The sequence below is a fragment of the Dendronephthya gigantea genome, unplaced genomic scaffold (genome assembly GCF_004324835.1).
Source record: "Dendronephthya gigantea isolate DGI-Jeju-01 unplaced genomic scaffold, DenGig_1.0 000007F, whole genome shotgun sequence".
NCBI lineage: Eukaryota > Metazoa > Cnidaria > Anthozoa > Malacalcyonacea > Nephtheidae > Dendronephthya > Dendronephthya gigantea.
Window position 1 is genome coordinate 2,167,380 of NW_021163017.1, and position 15,572 is coordinate 2,182,951.

Sequence of the window (15,572 nt, forward strand, 5' to 3'; positions counted from 1 at the left end):
ATCTCTCAGGACTGATTCCTTTGAAGTCTGGACCATTGGTAGGATTGGTCTGAATTCTCAAGCAAACTAGAAAACATACCAGAAATTATATAATGGTAATTATATGTACGAGGTAACTAAATAAAGGTTGTCTTGTCACCTTGGACTCTATTAAAGCTATTATATAAAGCTATTTTTTAACAGGACACACATTGATAGCAGTAAGTAGTTTATCTCATACTGAAGTGTTTATTCCTTTAAAAAAATTAATTAATAAAAATAATAATAATAATATGCCAAGGATTGAATTGATAAAATTGAACAGTTCAGATGAAATAATAAGAACTTACTGACTGAGAGTGAGGTCTGTACGGTAAAATACGTACGAGCGATAGCGAGGTCAATACGGCACGACCGAGGTTTGATATTTTACCGTACAGACCGAACAATCAAAGTCAGTAAGTTATTTATTATATGACTTAATTTGGGAAAACCATAAACACGAATAATAATTCATTTTGAATTGCTGTTGTTTTTCCCGAGGGCAATAAAAATTGAGCGTATTGCTCGTGGGCAATATGGGAAAATCCCGCCTCGTCAGCAGCCAATCAAATTGCAGGATTTACAAAAACAAACACTAGTCATATAATAATAACTGATTATTGACTGAGCATGAGGTCTGTACTGTGAAATATCAGACCAAGGCTTTTTAGTATGAACTGATATTTCATAGAGCATACCAAACAAGCTAGGTCAAAAATGAGTTTCTATGTTTTAACTGCATGAGACTATTATTATTATACTATTATTATATGGCTTTTCAAGATCCTCTATTCGGATTGGTTGATGAGTGGTCCGAAAAACCCCATATCTGGACTGTGGTCCATATATTTTGTATCAGTATAGACCAGTATTCTGGATGTTTCATGCAGTTCATCCATATAATAAATGTTCAGATTATTGATCTTGCTTGTTTCATCTTTACGGTGAAATATCAGACCAATGTTTTTTGCAAGAACCTCATTCTTTCATTGCTCGGTCCATACTAAAAAGCCTCAGTCTGATGTTTAACAGTACAGAGCTACTGCTCAATCTCTACAAAGTGAGTAATATTTACGAAAACAATATAATATAGCTTTATAGGATTACCCACAAACATTTTGAACATATTCATCGACTTACCAGCCAAAATAAAAGATCCCACGCACGAAATGAAGCCAGATAAGAATGAATTGAAAGGGAACGTGCCAACAAGAAGACAATAACCAAACTGAATAATGCCAGTAAACATTATATACATGAGATACGCGTCGATCAATTTCGTTTTCTGTGGAGTCTTTTGATTGTACTCATCGTAGAATTTCACAATAGCGCCAACCAACGTTGCAGAGCCGCTCATTTTGATGATTTTTTATAGTGCAATGTGTGAATCTTTGTCGTTTCAAAGCCACGCACACGGGAAGAGGAAGAAACTGCGCATGCCTACAGTCTCAATAACATGAAGTACTGACACAGATCTAAGAAATACCGCTGCAAAATAGCGATGTGCTTCGCGGGTGCTAGGAGCCTGGGATCATTGAGGAGCAAACACTGAGCTTTTGGGAGCAAATTCCAGCGAATTTTGAATGGCCAATAATCGTCCTTTCTTAACTTAAGAACGAACTTTCGTTGGAGCCTTGGGGGCAAAGCATGAGAAACAGGCATTTCTCCCCCTCGCCTTGCCCAAGTTTCTCGGGATCGAAGATTGTGAGATATGAAGAGAAATTTTTCTTTTCATCATCACAGGCGTAAGATGATTGAACCAATGTGGTTTTCTACACTTTTTGGCACTAGATTTCGTTGTCAACGCTATAAAAAGACGTCTAAAAAAATGTGTTTGTATGATGGATTACTTGAGCATTGCCCATGGTGATTTGTTTAAAAAACCCTACAAATGTTGGCCGGAAATTGGGACAATATGAACGATATTTTAACAATACTAAACGGCGCAACACTACAACATTAATTCCAAAAGACATTTTGAGTTTGGGGGTGAAACACCAAACGGAAAGAGCGACAGTTTCTATAAAAGCAATTTTAATCTGCAATACGGTTTTGCAATTAGCCTTTTCAAATTTCAAAAGATATTTGAGCCCTTGAGGAAAAAACTTGCACATGTTGTTTGGCTCAACCGTACGGTATGCGGCTGAACTCTGAAGTTCACCATATTTTGGGCGGAGGTGGTTAAATCAAAAGGTTCCATAAAAATCGGTCCTTGTTCCACAAGGTAACCACGCAGTCCAGTTTAGTAGGCCTATCATGAGATTTGCGGCTCGATTACATCTTTATTAGTTGTATGAGCCGTTTGATCATTTTGTAATGTAGACCTAGCTGATTCGTCAGACATTTCTATTTTCTCCGTTGCTAGGCGACATGTCTCCATCTTGATTGCAGTCATAATCTCCTTTCCCTCACGTGTCAGAAAGTGATATTCACCATGCCTGCTCTTGCAATCTCTGATAAATGAAAAAACAAGAAGTTGTTCATAAACAAATAGCAAACAATATGTGATGTTTGGTAATTATTTTACATTTCACTCCTCGTTTCAATCTAATGATAGCCTATTTTAAAAGTAGTAAATGCCACAGGTAAACACGTGCAACTTGTTTCAAAGGCATCAAGTGCTTGCATTCGGGCCTAGAATTTATCAACATTGCTTTGTCTAGTAAGAAACAGCAACCTTGTTATACAACCTCTTAGTACCATTAAAAACCATCTTATTTTCAATCCCAATGGCTTAACATTCCTGCATACCTTGATGCCCAGATAACAAGAATCATATCAAGATCCTGCAGTTTTGATACTTTTCTCAAGTTGAATCTTGGCAAATACTGAAGATTCCACTGTGTTGTAACAGCACCAGTTTCAATGTCATGAAGACATAAAAACCTTGGCTCCACACTTAGATAATAATCACCAACTATTTGCAATCTCTCTGAATCCTTTGTGTTCATTACTGTTACTTTAAATAGTTCTAAAAATAGTAAACACCATATGTTGATATTTTCACCCAACTGCACTTTTCACTAAAAAGCCAAACATCATCAAAAATCCTAGAACTTTAAATATTTTTTAGGTACATTATAACCATAAATAATAACTAGATGCCCTTCAAACAAACCTACCATACTCATTTTCATACTCATTTCCTTTCAAAGCAATTGGAATATCTTTCATTTGTTTCAGCAATGTTATGTCCTTTATCATAGAGATCCACTCAGCTCGCTCCGTAAGCGATTCAACCGAGAAAACATATTTGTTTTTATTCACAAGTATTTCAAAAATATTTGTGTGAGTTCTTGATGATTTTCCTTCTGCTACTGATGTGATATCCTTGAGTGAGATCCATCTTTTACATTGACCACTGAGACAAGCCACCTCACTACGATAGCATTCCAGCCTTGGACTTCCACCCGCCGTTTGACGACGTAAAACAAACCATTTATTTTTCCAAGCCTTTGGTGAGAAAAAATTAACCAATGATTCTTGTAGACCATATGTAGACGTATACAGTATGTTGCACATATATTACATTGTTACAATTAGTAATTAACCTGGAAATGCATGGTTCTCAAGTATAGGCTTGAATTATCAATTACAGTACATTTATATACAGGGTGTCCCAAAAAAAGTCCCCGCTATTGAAATGAAGCTTTTGTTGGAATTTGAATGCATGATCAACGCAGTAGTGTGTAAATACCATATTTATTAGGTTGAGGCATTCAAATAAAGCGTCTTGCTTTCAATTGGGTTTATCATAATATTAAGGCAATCAGATTCGAACAAAGGCTTGATTTCAATAGAGGGGACATTTTTTTGGGACACCCTGTATTGCTTGGTATAAACAAATAACAGAGAAAATTAATTCTGTCTATTTTATCTATAAAAATTTGGCAATTTTACCATTCACATATCCTTCTAGCTTGCAAATATCAATTAATTAATGCTTTCTATAAATCGAGAAGGACAAGCTTTTAAATGACATGATTAAGTCAATAAGTTATAAGGCTTATGGATCTTGCACAAAGACCATATCACAATGAGTACTGGCAAGCCCAATATATCACAAAGCATGTTGGCTAGCCATATATGTGATGTTCTTGCTAATACATGGGGATTCATTATATTCTATCTTTGGGAGATGTTATACAGACCTTTACAGACCCAGATGTTATACCTGGTGTTGAACAGACTTTTAATTAAAAAGGTATGAAAAGTCTTACTCTTGAAAAATGTATTAAAAAAAGTAGAGAGAAGCCTAATTGAACGTCTGCCAAAACATAGCAAAGCCCTATATTATGTAGCAATATAAACAAAGTGGCCAATGGCTATTAACATTGTGTTTTTCAAAATTGAACATATATGAATGTTGGAGCAGTTAGCCCAATAGATAAAATATTTTCACCAAATACGTATTCACGAAATCGTTTGAAAGAAAAAGGGCAAAACTCGTTTCTATTGGCACAAATAACACAAGCATTTTGCCGCCATATTGAACATTAGTTTAATACCTTTTTCAAAACTTTCCGTTGTTTTCGGGGCAGTTTTAATTCCATATTTCCACATTTAACTATCCCGTTGTAATTGGCCATCATTAACGGCGACGTAAACCGTAAAACAAACCGAGTTATCCTCTTGTCAACACATTATCTATACCGCAACACGAAATGGAACAACAATCACAATATTTATTTTTATATTTGGCCAAAATGCAAATTTAAATTTGAAAATGTATACCAGAAATCCTTGCGAAGCGTAAGGTGGGTAAAATACTTCATGTAAACTTCATGTAGGAAGATCATGCAGAGTTGTTCAAAATAAGACCTTAAAGGGGGGGGGGGGGGGTTGGGGGGAAAGCCGGAATCATCAATTTTCCCATCGTTTGTTTATAAACGTTGTTTATTACGGATTGTCATAGGGGTGTCATAGGGATCGTACTCAGTTAGAAGTTTATGATCTGGGACTTAGAAATAATTTTTATCATTTAATATGAAAAAGCAAATATATATTTCCCCTCAGATTATTTTTCTCTTATTTTACTTAAAGAGAGAGAAAGAATATACAGAATATACGGAATGTATATAGACTATATACGAATAGATCATATATAGATGGAAAAATACATAGAAATAGACTATAAAAATATAAAAATGTACAGTCACCGAAAACAGCGGACAAACCCCTTAAGTTCTTTAAAGCACAGTAATTCCTGTGCCAAAAATATTGAGATATACAGGTTTAAGATTTATTTCTCCGCTTGTGAACTTGTATTTTTCTTTCCCTTTCCTGTCCCAAAAATGAAAAAAACGCTCACCTCGAAGAGGCGCGCGGATTTCTCGAAAAAAACCAACAGCGTATATTTTGTTAACAGGTTTATTCGCCATAAACGTTGCAAATTACACTCGAAAAATACATAAACACAAAATGCCTTGATTCCTTAAAGTCTAAACTAAATTTCCTTGTTGATTAACTAATGCATGCAGCTTGCTTTTGATCGTCTTCAAGGACAGGCCATCCAGTTGATGCCTAGTTGATAGGTAATAGAATAATCCCATGGCTTGAATCTTATGTTGAATCCAGAAGTTGTTATGCTTTCCACTTGAACATGTACACGAACATTCTGATCTTTGTGTGTGTCGATACGGGTAAGGCCAACAGTCACCTTTGGTGGTGCTTTAAATGCAGTACCGAATCTGACATCAACAACCTGTCCGTTGCCGAAACAATACTTTGCAGCGGTGGTACAATATTTTGACGTAACTTGCCCACTTTCACCTGTACATAAAATCGGAGGATATAAACAATGCCAACTTACTGATATAATTGGGCTAGTTCAAGCGATAAATGGCGTTGTTTCATTTGGTCATCAATGCATGTGAAAAAGGAATTTATTGGCAAGTTCATAGACAAAATCTTGTAGTTTGCACTGATTTTTTTATTCTACGATGGGACTTAAAGTATATTGAAGATTTAGACGTAAGGTTTTATAGAGGTAGGATTAAATCATTTTTGGGGATTATTGTCACTAACTTACATGAAGTCGCACAGATGTAACCGCGTTTTTTTATCTCATCGCTGCTCACCAAGCCCTTAGCTTCAAAGCGGTTCTTGTCATCCGACTGAAAGAACAAATGAAAATTTTACGATCCTCAGTCTGAGCACAAGTTAACGTGTAAAAACATATAATTTTGCAGCAATGCAAAATGAAAAATACAAAATAGAGATATGCGAAAAGCCAAACCTCAGCAGTCCGTTTGAGTTCCAACTTATCAGCAAAGGCCTGTGTAGAAAATGTAAGCAATTCAAATACTGGATACAGTATCGAGTTTCTGAAATATCAACACGGTAGAGGAGGGAACAAGGGTAAGAGAAAACAATTAAAATTATTACGATACCTTTTTCAGCATTGCCCGACCTATCATACCAATGCATTTACCCACCATTCATATTCATAATATTTAGACGAGTTTTTATAAACAACGTTCCCTTCCTGCTGCATAATTTGGTTAATTTTCCAATGAGCAAATTAGCTACCATGCTTTCGTGGAATATTTGAAATATGAACTTGTAAAGGACCTCCAATTTACTTACCAATGCGAACAATACAACCAAGTAAGCCAAAAACAGCTTCATATTTTAATCTGTTTATAATTAAAATGACAGCGTTATGAATTTGTCGTAATGAATCTTAGTTGGATTATACACTTCGCTTACTCGTTGTTTGGAAGTTCTTCAGGTCCTGAAATCAGCAGAAGTATACACAGAAGCAGAAAATGAAATCTGATGAAAATCTATCTTTTACCATCTTTTATAGCTTCTACCCATCCACCCATTAAAAATAGCATGCATGATTTAGTATGTTTGTACATGCAAAGTTGCGCAAAAAGTAATTAAAATCGAATTTTTGTTTCAATGAGAGAGACTAATTAGACATGAAAGGAAAAATTTTATTATACTCAGCGTATATTGAATGTATAATTTCTAGAAATAGCAACGTCTGAATTTTCTAAGAGAACTATCCCATTGTTCAAGATCGCAAGATTTTCATTTAGCAATTTTGAGCAACTTCAATTGAACAAATCTAACTGTAATTTCAATTAAATTCATTTTGTTGCAGCTTATTTGCTATTTGTGTTTCTTTAATACCTAGCCTAGCCAGCTTGTCTGATATTTACTCCCACTATGCCAATGTTTGTTTTCCAATCGGTTTAAATTAAACAATGAATTTCTAAAGAAGTTGATAACGACAAAAATTTAAAATTGAGGCTAGGTCACGTACTGTTGAATACACAATAGGGAGCGATTAAAAATACCTGGAGAACTAAGTGTTTAAGAATAAAGTGGATTACTTACAGGACGCTTTTAGTTTTCTAAATCCGCGGTATAAATCTTCTGATCATACAAGGGGGCCTAAAAACTAGCATTTTCAATAATTGCCAGATTACTATTGATTATGTTTTTATTTTTGTACGACGTGCACATGATCAGATTTGTCTTTCGGAATTTGCAGATTACTTTACAGATAGCAAGCATTAAAATAGCGTGGCCTGGTATACCTTTCATCTTTGTACGCGAATGTGTTCTGATAAATTGACTGAAAAGTGTGCATGTGATTGGCAATGAAATAATTACAGTAATTGCGTGTGTAAGACTCGTGTGAATTGGTATTGTAATAGGATACTAGGCTGATCCCAAGCTACTCTGAGTAATACAACTGAGCACGGCAAAAAGTTAGCTTCACCACGTTGGGAATCCGAAGTCCGATATGCAATGCTCCTGTAACTAATTTAATTAAACGGCCTGACCTAATGCCTCAGAGGAATAGCGCTTATTGGGTTAGCAAACCGAAAGTCGCGGTTTTGATTTCCAATCTTGGTCAAGCTATTTTTTAGCTTGCCCGTTTGGTAACTCAACGTAGTACTATCACAATAAATGCCGATTTCCATTCAGTGAAAAATGTCGCGCGATCGACTCTTTGCGATCGCTTACCTTTGAAATACAGACAATGAACCGAACTGATCCCATTCATGCTATTAGATGAGCTAGCTCGACTCAACACATTTCATGATCTAAAAGAAAGCGATCGAAGAAGGGAAATTCGCCTTTATGGACATACATAACTGTTTTATATAGGCTACGTTCACACGGGACCGAACGAATTTTGGACTATGCTCGAATTCGTCCGGTACATTTTATCATACTCAGCGTATTGGATGTATAATTTCTACAAAAAGTAACTTCTGAATTTTCTATATAAGAAACTATATACACTATTGTTCAAGCACGCAGGATTTTCAATTCGCAATTTTGAACCACTCCAATTGAACAAATCTAACTGTGATTTCAATTTAATTCATTTGATTTTGTTGCAGCTTATTTGCTATAAGAATAAAGTGGATTAGATATAGGACGCTGTTTTTTTTCGAATCCGCGGTATAAATCTTCTGATCATACAAGGGGGCCTAAAAAACTAGCATTTTTAATAATTGCAAGATTAATATGGATTATGTTTGTATTTTTCCAACTAAAATATTTAAATAAAAGCGCTACAAAGCGTTTTCACCGACATGTGACCATGCAATGAGAGTTAGACTTGATGTGTACGACGTGCACATGAACAGATTTGTCTTTCAGAATTTGCAGATTACTTTACAGATAGCAAGCATTAAAATAGCGTGGCCTGGTATAACTTTCACCTTTGTGCGCAAATGTGTTTTGATAAACATAGGCGTACGGGCGCAACTTCGTTTGGGGGGCAAAAAAATCGCCTGAATTTTATAATTATATACAGTGTGCCCGAATTTTAACTTACCAGATTTGTAACAATAAACTTTGCAATGTGCGGATGTGCTTTCAAGAAAGTGTAACAAAAATGGCCAAATAGAATACACAGATGTGATATATATCATGAAATTGGTTTTAAAAATTTTAGCCATCCAAGTAACTCTGAACTTTGCCCGAATTTCTTGATTCTCGAAATTGCCCCCCTGCCCCGCTGTCCGGTATGCCTATGCTGATAAATTGATTGAAAAGTGTGCATGCATGTGATTGGCAATGAAATAACTACAGTAATTGCGTGTATAAGACTCATGTGAATTGGTATTGTAATAGGATTATAGGCTCAAACGGTACGGGAAAGACAAGCTCATCAGACGAGCACGCATACAGGAGTTGCTAAGAGTTCAACCAGTTTACAGCACAAGAGACAACGGACGATTGAGACATTTAATCGACAAAATAGAGACACACTATCGAGGATTGGAAGCCCTTGGGGTGGACGAGGCCTCATACTCGGATATCGTGGTGCCAGCGATTTTAGAAAAGATCCCCGAAGTTGTGCGATTGACTGTCACAAGAGACAAACCCCATGGTGAATGGAGCATGAACGATGTGTTGGCCGCGTTGGAAGGGGAAGTGGAGTTGCGCGAAGAATATAGTTGACCAGAGGAAGAGCCAAGAAAGAGGTTCAACGGCAAAAACAACGGCCTTGGTTCGGGAAATGCCTTACACGTAAAGAGAAATGATGTCGACAGCTGCGCCTTCTGCCTGGGGAACCACAGACACCAGGACTGCAAAAAGGTGGAACTTAAGGAACGTAAGCAAATTTTGATTAAATATTCTAGATGCTTTAACTGCATGAGAAAGGGTCATAGGGCCCGTGATTGTAGACATGAGATTATTTGTGAAAAATGTTAAACATCACACAGCTTTGTATGAAGAGAGTGAAGAAAGCGAAAGAGAAGTCCCTGTTGACCAAAAGGTTCCCGGGCCCGAAATTGGGAACCTACATGTGAGCTTCAGCAGCTGTGTAGTTCTCCAAGCCATAGTCAGAGGGCGGGGGGAGGCTAGAGTTAGGTTTCTTTTCGATTCGGCAAGCCAAAAAACATTCGTAACATGTAGGATTGCTAAGTCAGCGAAACGTCAGTTAGTTAGGAAAGAGTGGTTCGCGTTGAACACATTCGGAAATCAGTCCAGCGGATCGCGGTTGCATGAGGTTGTTTCCATAGATTTGCTTCACACGGGGGTAGCAAAATCCATTCGAATTGAAGCCTTTGTTGTACCCGAAATTTCACGGATCTCTAACGTGCATGTTGAAGTTGAAAAGTACAAATACGGGTATCCATGGATCAACAGCTTCTCTAAGCATGATGGACATGTGAGTAGGCTTGACATGAACTTTGATCATGACGTCATATAGGGCATGCAATAACATCAGCATATCATTAGTGAGAAAGGCAAATATGAGAAGCGAGACGGAAAATGTGTAAATGTATGTATGTGAAGTATCTGTGTGAAAGACTACGACGGGCTAACCTGTTCCTCCGTGGTTTAGAGGACCTCGCCACAGAAGTAAGCTATTGATTTTATATTGTTGTTTAGGTAATATTATTAGGGGTAATTTAGCAGGGGCGGATCTAGGATTTTTCGTACCTTAGTCAAAAAGTTTCAAACAAGAAATTCGGGGGGGGGAGACGTCGCATTCGTCGGGGGGGGGTGCAGATGCAATGTGAATGTTTCGCCAAATATCAGGGCTCATCAGCATGCCTAGGAAAAGCATGATACTACTACAAAGACATTGTGTGATTCTGACATAGACAGGCATTTTCCATAAGAGCACATGCTGATTGTTTTTATGCCTCAGCAGTAGCCCAGCACCCGCCTTCAAATCTTTGCACTGCTGTAGAAATTGGTGAATTTAGTAGCAATGATGCTTTACATATTGCAAGTAACCATACTTGATTAAATTTACATAGGTGCAACCACAAATATGCTAGTTCGATTGAATATTTTGGTGTTTCTTACATTTACAACACAACAAAATATGATGAAGATCATCCAAACCTTTCTTTGGAGTTAAGTGTGGTTGAATCATGCAATTAAATAGCAATTTACTTCTTTGTTCCTCACAATCAGGATAATTAATAGGTGAAAGTATTCCTATTTAAAATTGAAGCCCATTAAATACAGACCCATTATACAGAGAAAGGATGACCATTTCTTCTCACTGCAATTAAGTATATATAGCTTCCTGTCTAACCAAGTCATATTTCGTACAACCAGTATCTATAAACATATCCCTTAGAAACAGACATTGATAAAAGGTTATTGATACTTTTGCTGAAGTATTGATCATGCTCTTCCACAGCAGAAGAAAAACAAGGGTGCTGAGAATAAAAATCAGCATTAAGGAAGAGCTCTATGGAGGTCAAAATTCTCAATAGCTCCATTAAGCTATTGTTACCCACTTCTACTAAGGACACAGAGCTTATATATACAAGCAGTTCCCAGTAGTTTCAGATCTAAGAGAGACTAGGGCATGAATGAAACTTTTTTATTACACTTAGGTATATCTTAGTCAGTCACTTAGGTAAAGATGAATAAATATTAACCTAGTAATTGATAGCTTGATAGCAAAAACATCATGTTCCACTTTCATGAACCATTAAGTATGAATAATTGGCAATATAATTATAGAATTATTATATAATAAACTTGTGTTCATTGTTTAAAATGTAATCAGAAAATATGGCCACTTGTATGCTTTACTGCTATGTGTTTTGAATAATTATTTTTGAAATTAAAACACAGTTTAGTGCTCTAAGCTTTACCCTAACACATCGGGTTGTACATTTCACAGAAGGTATTAGGTACACACGAAGTTCACATAATAGTGATAAAACATTATTACACTCCTCGATGGCTCGATTCTTCTTGAAGCGTATGCATACGCCGCAGTTATATGCAAATTAAAGCGAAATCCTATGTAAATTTCAACGTGCAACGTGTAAATTTCTACTTTATAGCTTGTGCAGCTTGACAGTTCTAACACAAATTACACAATCACCAATAAACAAATGCACGAAATCTTTGTAAAATGTTGTTATGTTTACCTTAAGGCTGTACAAAACTTCTTTGTTGTCTGCCGAACAGACGCCGGGATGTACAATTTCGCAGCAAAATTTCTCATGAGGCAGAAGCTGGTTTTTTTCAGTTCGTTTAATAATTGCTCAGTTGAACGCTTTGCTGCGGCGTCTATTCGCTTCCTCAGATCGGCCTCGATAGTTTTAAGATATTGCCGATCGTCTTTCTCCAAAGCACATCTCACGGCTTTGTAAAGATCTGACATGATTAATAAATAGTTTTGATAATAAAATTTTTCTTTTGAGTTTAATAATCGTTCGAGTTTTCGTTGCTGTCAAAACGACGATGACGTCAATCAGAAAGGTCAAGGAAAAAAGGAACCTTGCGGTTTGCACGCTCTCAGGTCAAGGTCAGATCACACTGATCGATCAGAAAAATACAACCAATGAGAATTGAGATAGATTTTGAATTAGCCAATTGAATAGCCCAATTCGAGCCCCTGATAGCTTCACCGATCAGAACTCCCCACAGATCGCGCAAAAAGAGAGACAGCCAATCAGATGACTGGGATTTGATGACGAAGCGAGCAAAATTCATGCATAAGACCGCTTTTCTGCGCGCTCGTGCTTGAAGGCCTGGTCACGGAACTCTTTTAACAACTGGACTGCCAAACATCACCAGTGCCCGATCAGCTCAATACACTGCACGTGTTAGCAACTGGACTGCTACTTCATTCAAACACTTTTCTTCGCAATTTTTACCTTAGTCGCGTGATCGCTCTGATCACCCCTAGATCCGCCCCTGTAATTTAGATCACACGTGCGAACTTGATCGGAACTACATATGCATGTTTTTTTTTTAATATTCTTTGTATTAATTTGTTCTAATTCGAGATCGAATTGTTTAATATTTTTTATAATACGATTTGCGAGTTTTCCTTGGACATGTGCTTATTCTAAAATTGTGCTAACCGGTCGTCTTGGTTCCGACGAAACAATCTACATCTGAAGAACATTTGGTTCTCGGATGTTCACAGGCAGGCAGATGAGCTAGATATAGATATTTTAATTGGGGCAGATTACTTATGGCAATTTCAAACTGAGGTTACTATTCGTGGCGAGCCGGCCGACCCCGTTGCTGTGAAGACCGTGCTAGGTTGGACATTGTCTGGGACTCTGGGCCACTACAATTTGATTCGAGCAGCAGTGCAGCACTACATGCATGTCGCGGGTGTAACGCATGTGAATTTTGTAGCAAAGGATGAGCCTCTTGCAGTCTTGCATGTGATGCTCAAAGATTAAGGGATTTAAAAACGCTAGGTGTACAACCAGTTGATGAGGTGCACGAGGAATTTGTCGATTTCCTTCAGCGAAGGTAGATATTCAGTAAAATTGCCTTGGAAAGAGAGTCACGACAACTTGACAAGTAATTACGAAATGTGTATATCGCGACTGAAAGGTCAAGTTAGGAAGCTTAAGCATGACCCTGCGCTTTTGAATTAGTATGACGCAATTATAAAACAGCAACTAAGTTCGGGCGTTATTGAAAAGGTTAGGTCGCGAAACTAGAAATTGCAGAATAGGTGCATTATTTATCACATCTGGCCGTGGTGCGAAAGGACGCAGTAACGACGAAGCTGCGCATTGTCTACGATGCCTCTGCGAAGAGCGGGGGTAAAAAGAGCGCGTCTATATAAATGAATGTTTACATGTAGGACCTTCATTGGACCCGTTGCTTTTAGACATTTTAGTACATTTTAGACAAAAGAGAGCAGCCATGATTGCCGATATTGAAAAAGCATTTTTAAATATAGAAGTTGATAAAGCTGATGGGGATTGTTTGCGATTTTTGTGGTTAAAAGACGTGGAAAATGCGTGGAAAGTTCGAAAGTGAGGTTCATAGGTTCTGTCGAGTGGTATTTGGGCTAAATTCCTCTCCATTTCAGTTAAATGCAACTTTAAGGTATCATTTTTCAAAATATAAGGGATTAGATCCGAAGTTTGTTGAGACAATGATTGAGAGTTTCTATGTGGACGATATGGTTACAGGTGACGAGACGAGTGAAGTCAGTCATCAGTGAACTAGCTTACGATCTATACTTAAAGGCAGGTGTGGATCCAGCACTAGTGCACAAATTTGCATTACATAACAAAGTGGTTATTTTTAGCAGTTTTCTTGTGTCATGGCAAGCATAGGATTCTAAACGTGATAAGATAAGATTTGATTTTGAAAGTATAATCAGCGCAGCTGAAAATCTTAAGCCAACTAAGAGGAATGTACTTATATAGCCTTTTAGCAAGAATTTTCGACCCGCTAGGAATTATTGTCGAGAATGTTTGCCCCCAAAACTACGTAGCCCATTATATCGCCAGTTTTAGTTGGCATGGAATTACTTTTTACATGAAGAGAAAAAGCAGACACTAAACGCATGGTTAAAAGAACTTTGTGAAACGAAATTCATTGAAGTCGATAGGTGTTTGTATAAGAGTCCGAAAGAGAAGATATTAGAGTACCAATTTCACGGGTTCGCAGATACGAGCAATAAGACGTATTCAGCTGTTGTGTACATGTTTTAAGCCGGACGCAGAATGATTATTATGCACGATTGATCGCGAGCAAGTCGAGGGTAGCACCGCTGAAAACGTTAACGATACCCAGGCTAAAGTTGATGTCTGCAACGCTGCTGGTTAGACTAATGCATACAATTAAGAACGCCCTAGGATCGCAGTTAGAAGGTAGCGAAATAACATATTGGCTTGACAGCAAAACCGCGCTATGTTGGGTCCAAAATCGAGGGGAATGGAAGCAATTTGTGAGCCATAGAGTGAATGAATATAAAAATTAAGCAGTAAGCGAGAATGGAGACATTGCCCGGGAGAACATAACGTGGCAGATATAGGATCTCGAGTAATAGCCGCGTTGCAATTATTGAGCAATGAAAAAGATATGGTGGTACGGCCCATCATGGTTGACTAAAGGCGAACACGCATGGCCCCCATCAGAAAGCACTGCAAGCACAAAAGAGAGTAAGGCTGAAGAGAAAAAGACGGCAGTTATATGCTTCTCACGGAAACGCAAGAAGCTGAGAGCATTAATAGCATAATATCGATAGACAACTCCAGTAGTCGATCAACACTTCTAAGAATAACAGCGTGGGTGCGGCGCTTCGCTTTTAATTGCCTTGCAAGATCGAGAGCGGTTCAACGGTTGCATGAGTGGACACTAACCAAAGCTGAGTGCAATACTGCATTAAGAGACTGGGTGATTGAGGCGCAAAACAGCTTAAGACGGCAAGCGAATTTTGAACAACGAAGAGTTCAGTTTGGGATTGAAGAAGAACAGGGAGTCCTCAAATGTGAAATTTTCATGGTAGACTTTAAAGACGATTGTGTCGGACGTGAACCCTAAAAGTGTTGTATTTCGTTCAGTCTAAGTAAAATAGCGACTGTTTATTTTAGGTAGATCGTAGTAGATCTATATTTATATATAGCCTATAAACGTTTAATACTGGAGAAGTTTTATTTATTCGAGGTTTGCCAAAAACTGGTAGGGTTAACTTTAGTGATTGAAGACTTACAAGTCTTTTTTACTCGGAACAACTTGGCTTGCAATATAGCATGAAAAGATTTTTATATTTTTCAAAATAAAAGTGAAAAAAATTGGTATAAGACCACCTTAAGTTTAGTATGCAT

The 15,572-nt window shown here is 37.5% G+C and overlaps 2 protein-coding genes across 3 annotated transcripts; both read right to left on the minus strand.

Annotated features, from left to right (window-relative positions):
* Window positions 1-2,038: 2,038 nt before the first annotated feature.
* LOC114517110 lies at window positions 2,039-4,715 on the minus strand. Of its 2 annotated transcripts, XM_028536758.1 has the most exons (5): window positions 4,530-4,584; window positions 3,922-3,968; window positions 3,144-3,474; window positions 2,773-2,992; window positions 2,039-2,474 (listed from the first exon to the last, which is right to left on the minus strand). In XM_028536758.1, the coding sequence occupies exons 2-5, from the start codon at window positions 3,922-3,924 to the stop codon at window positions 2,276-2,278; spliced, it is 753 nt and encodes a 250-aa protein (XP_028392559.1). In that variant the 5' UTR covers window positions 3,925-3,968; window positions 4,530-4,584; the 3' UTR covers window positions 2,039-2,275. The 2 variants fall into 2 exon arrangements, with proteins under 2 accessions (XP_028392559.1, XP_028392558.1); XM_028536757.1 differs by lacking the exon at window positions 3,922-3,968 and having other exon boundaries at window positions 4,530-4,715.
* A 675-nt stretch (window positions 4,716-5,390) lies between these two features.
* LOC114517108 lies at window positions 5,391-8,908 on the minus strand. The gene is made up of 6 exons (XM_028536755.1): window positions 7,165-8,908; window positions 6,733-6,757; window positions 6,610-6,659; window positions 6,260-6,298; window positions 6,053-6,137; window positions 5,391-5,793 (listed from the first exon to the last, which is right to left on the minus strand). The coding sequence occupies exons 3-6, from the start codon at window positions 6,649-6,651 to the stop codon at window positions 5,519-5,521; spliced, it is 441 nt and encodes a 146-aa protein (XP_028392556.1). The 5' UTR covers window positions 6,652-6,659; window positions 6,733-6,757; window positions 7,165-8,908; the 3' UTR covers window positions 5,391-5,518.
* Between the last annotated feature and the right edge of the window lie 6,664 nt (window positions 8,909-15,572).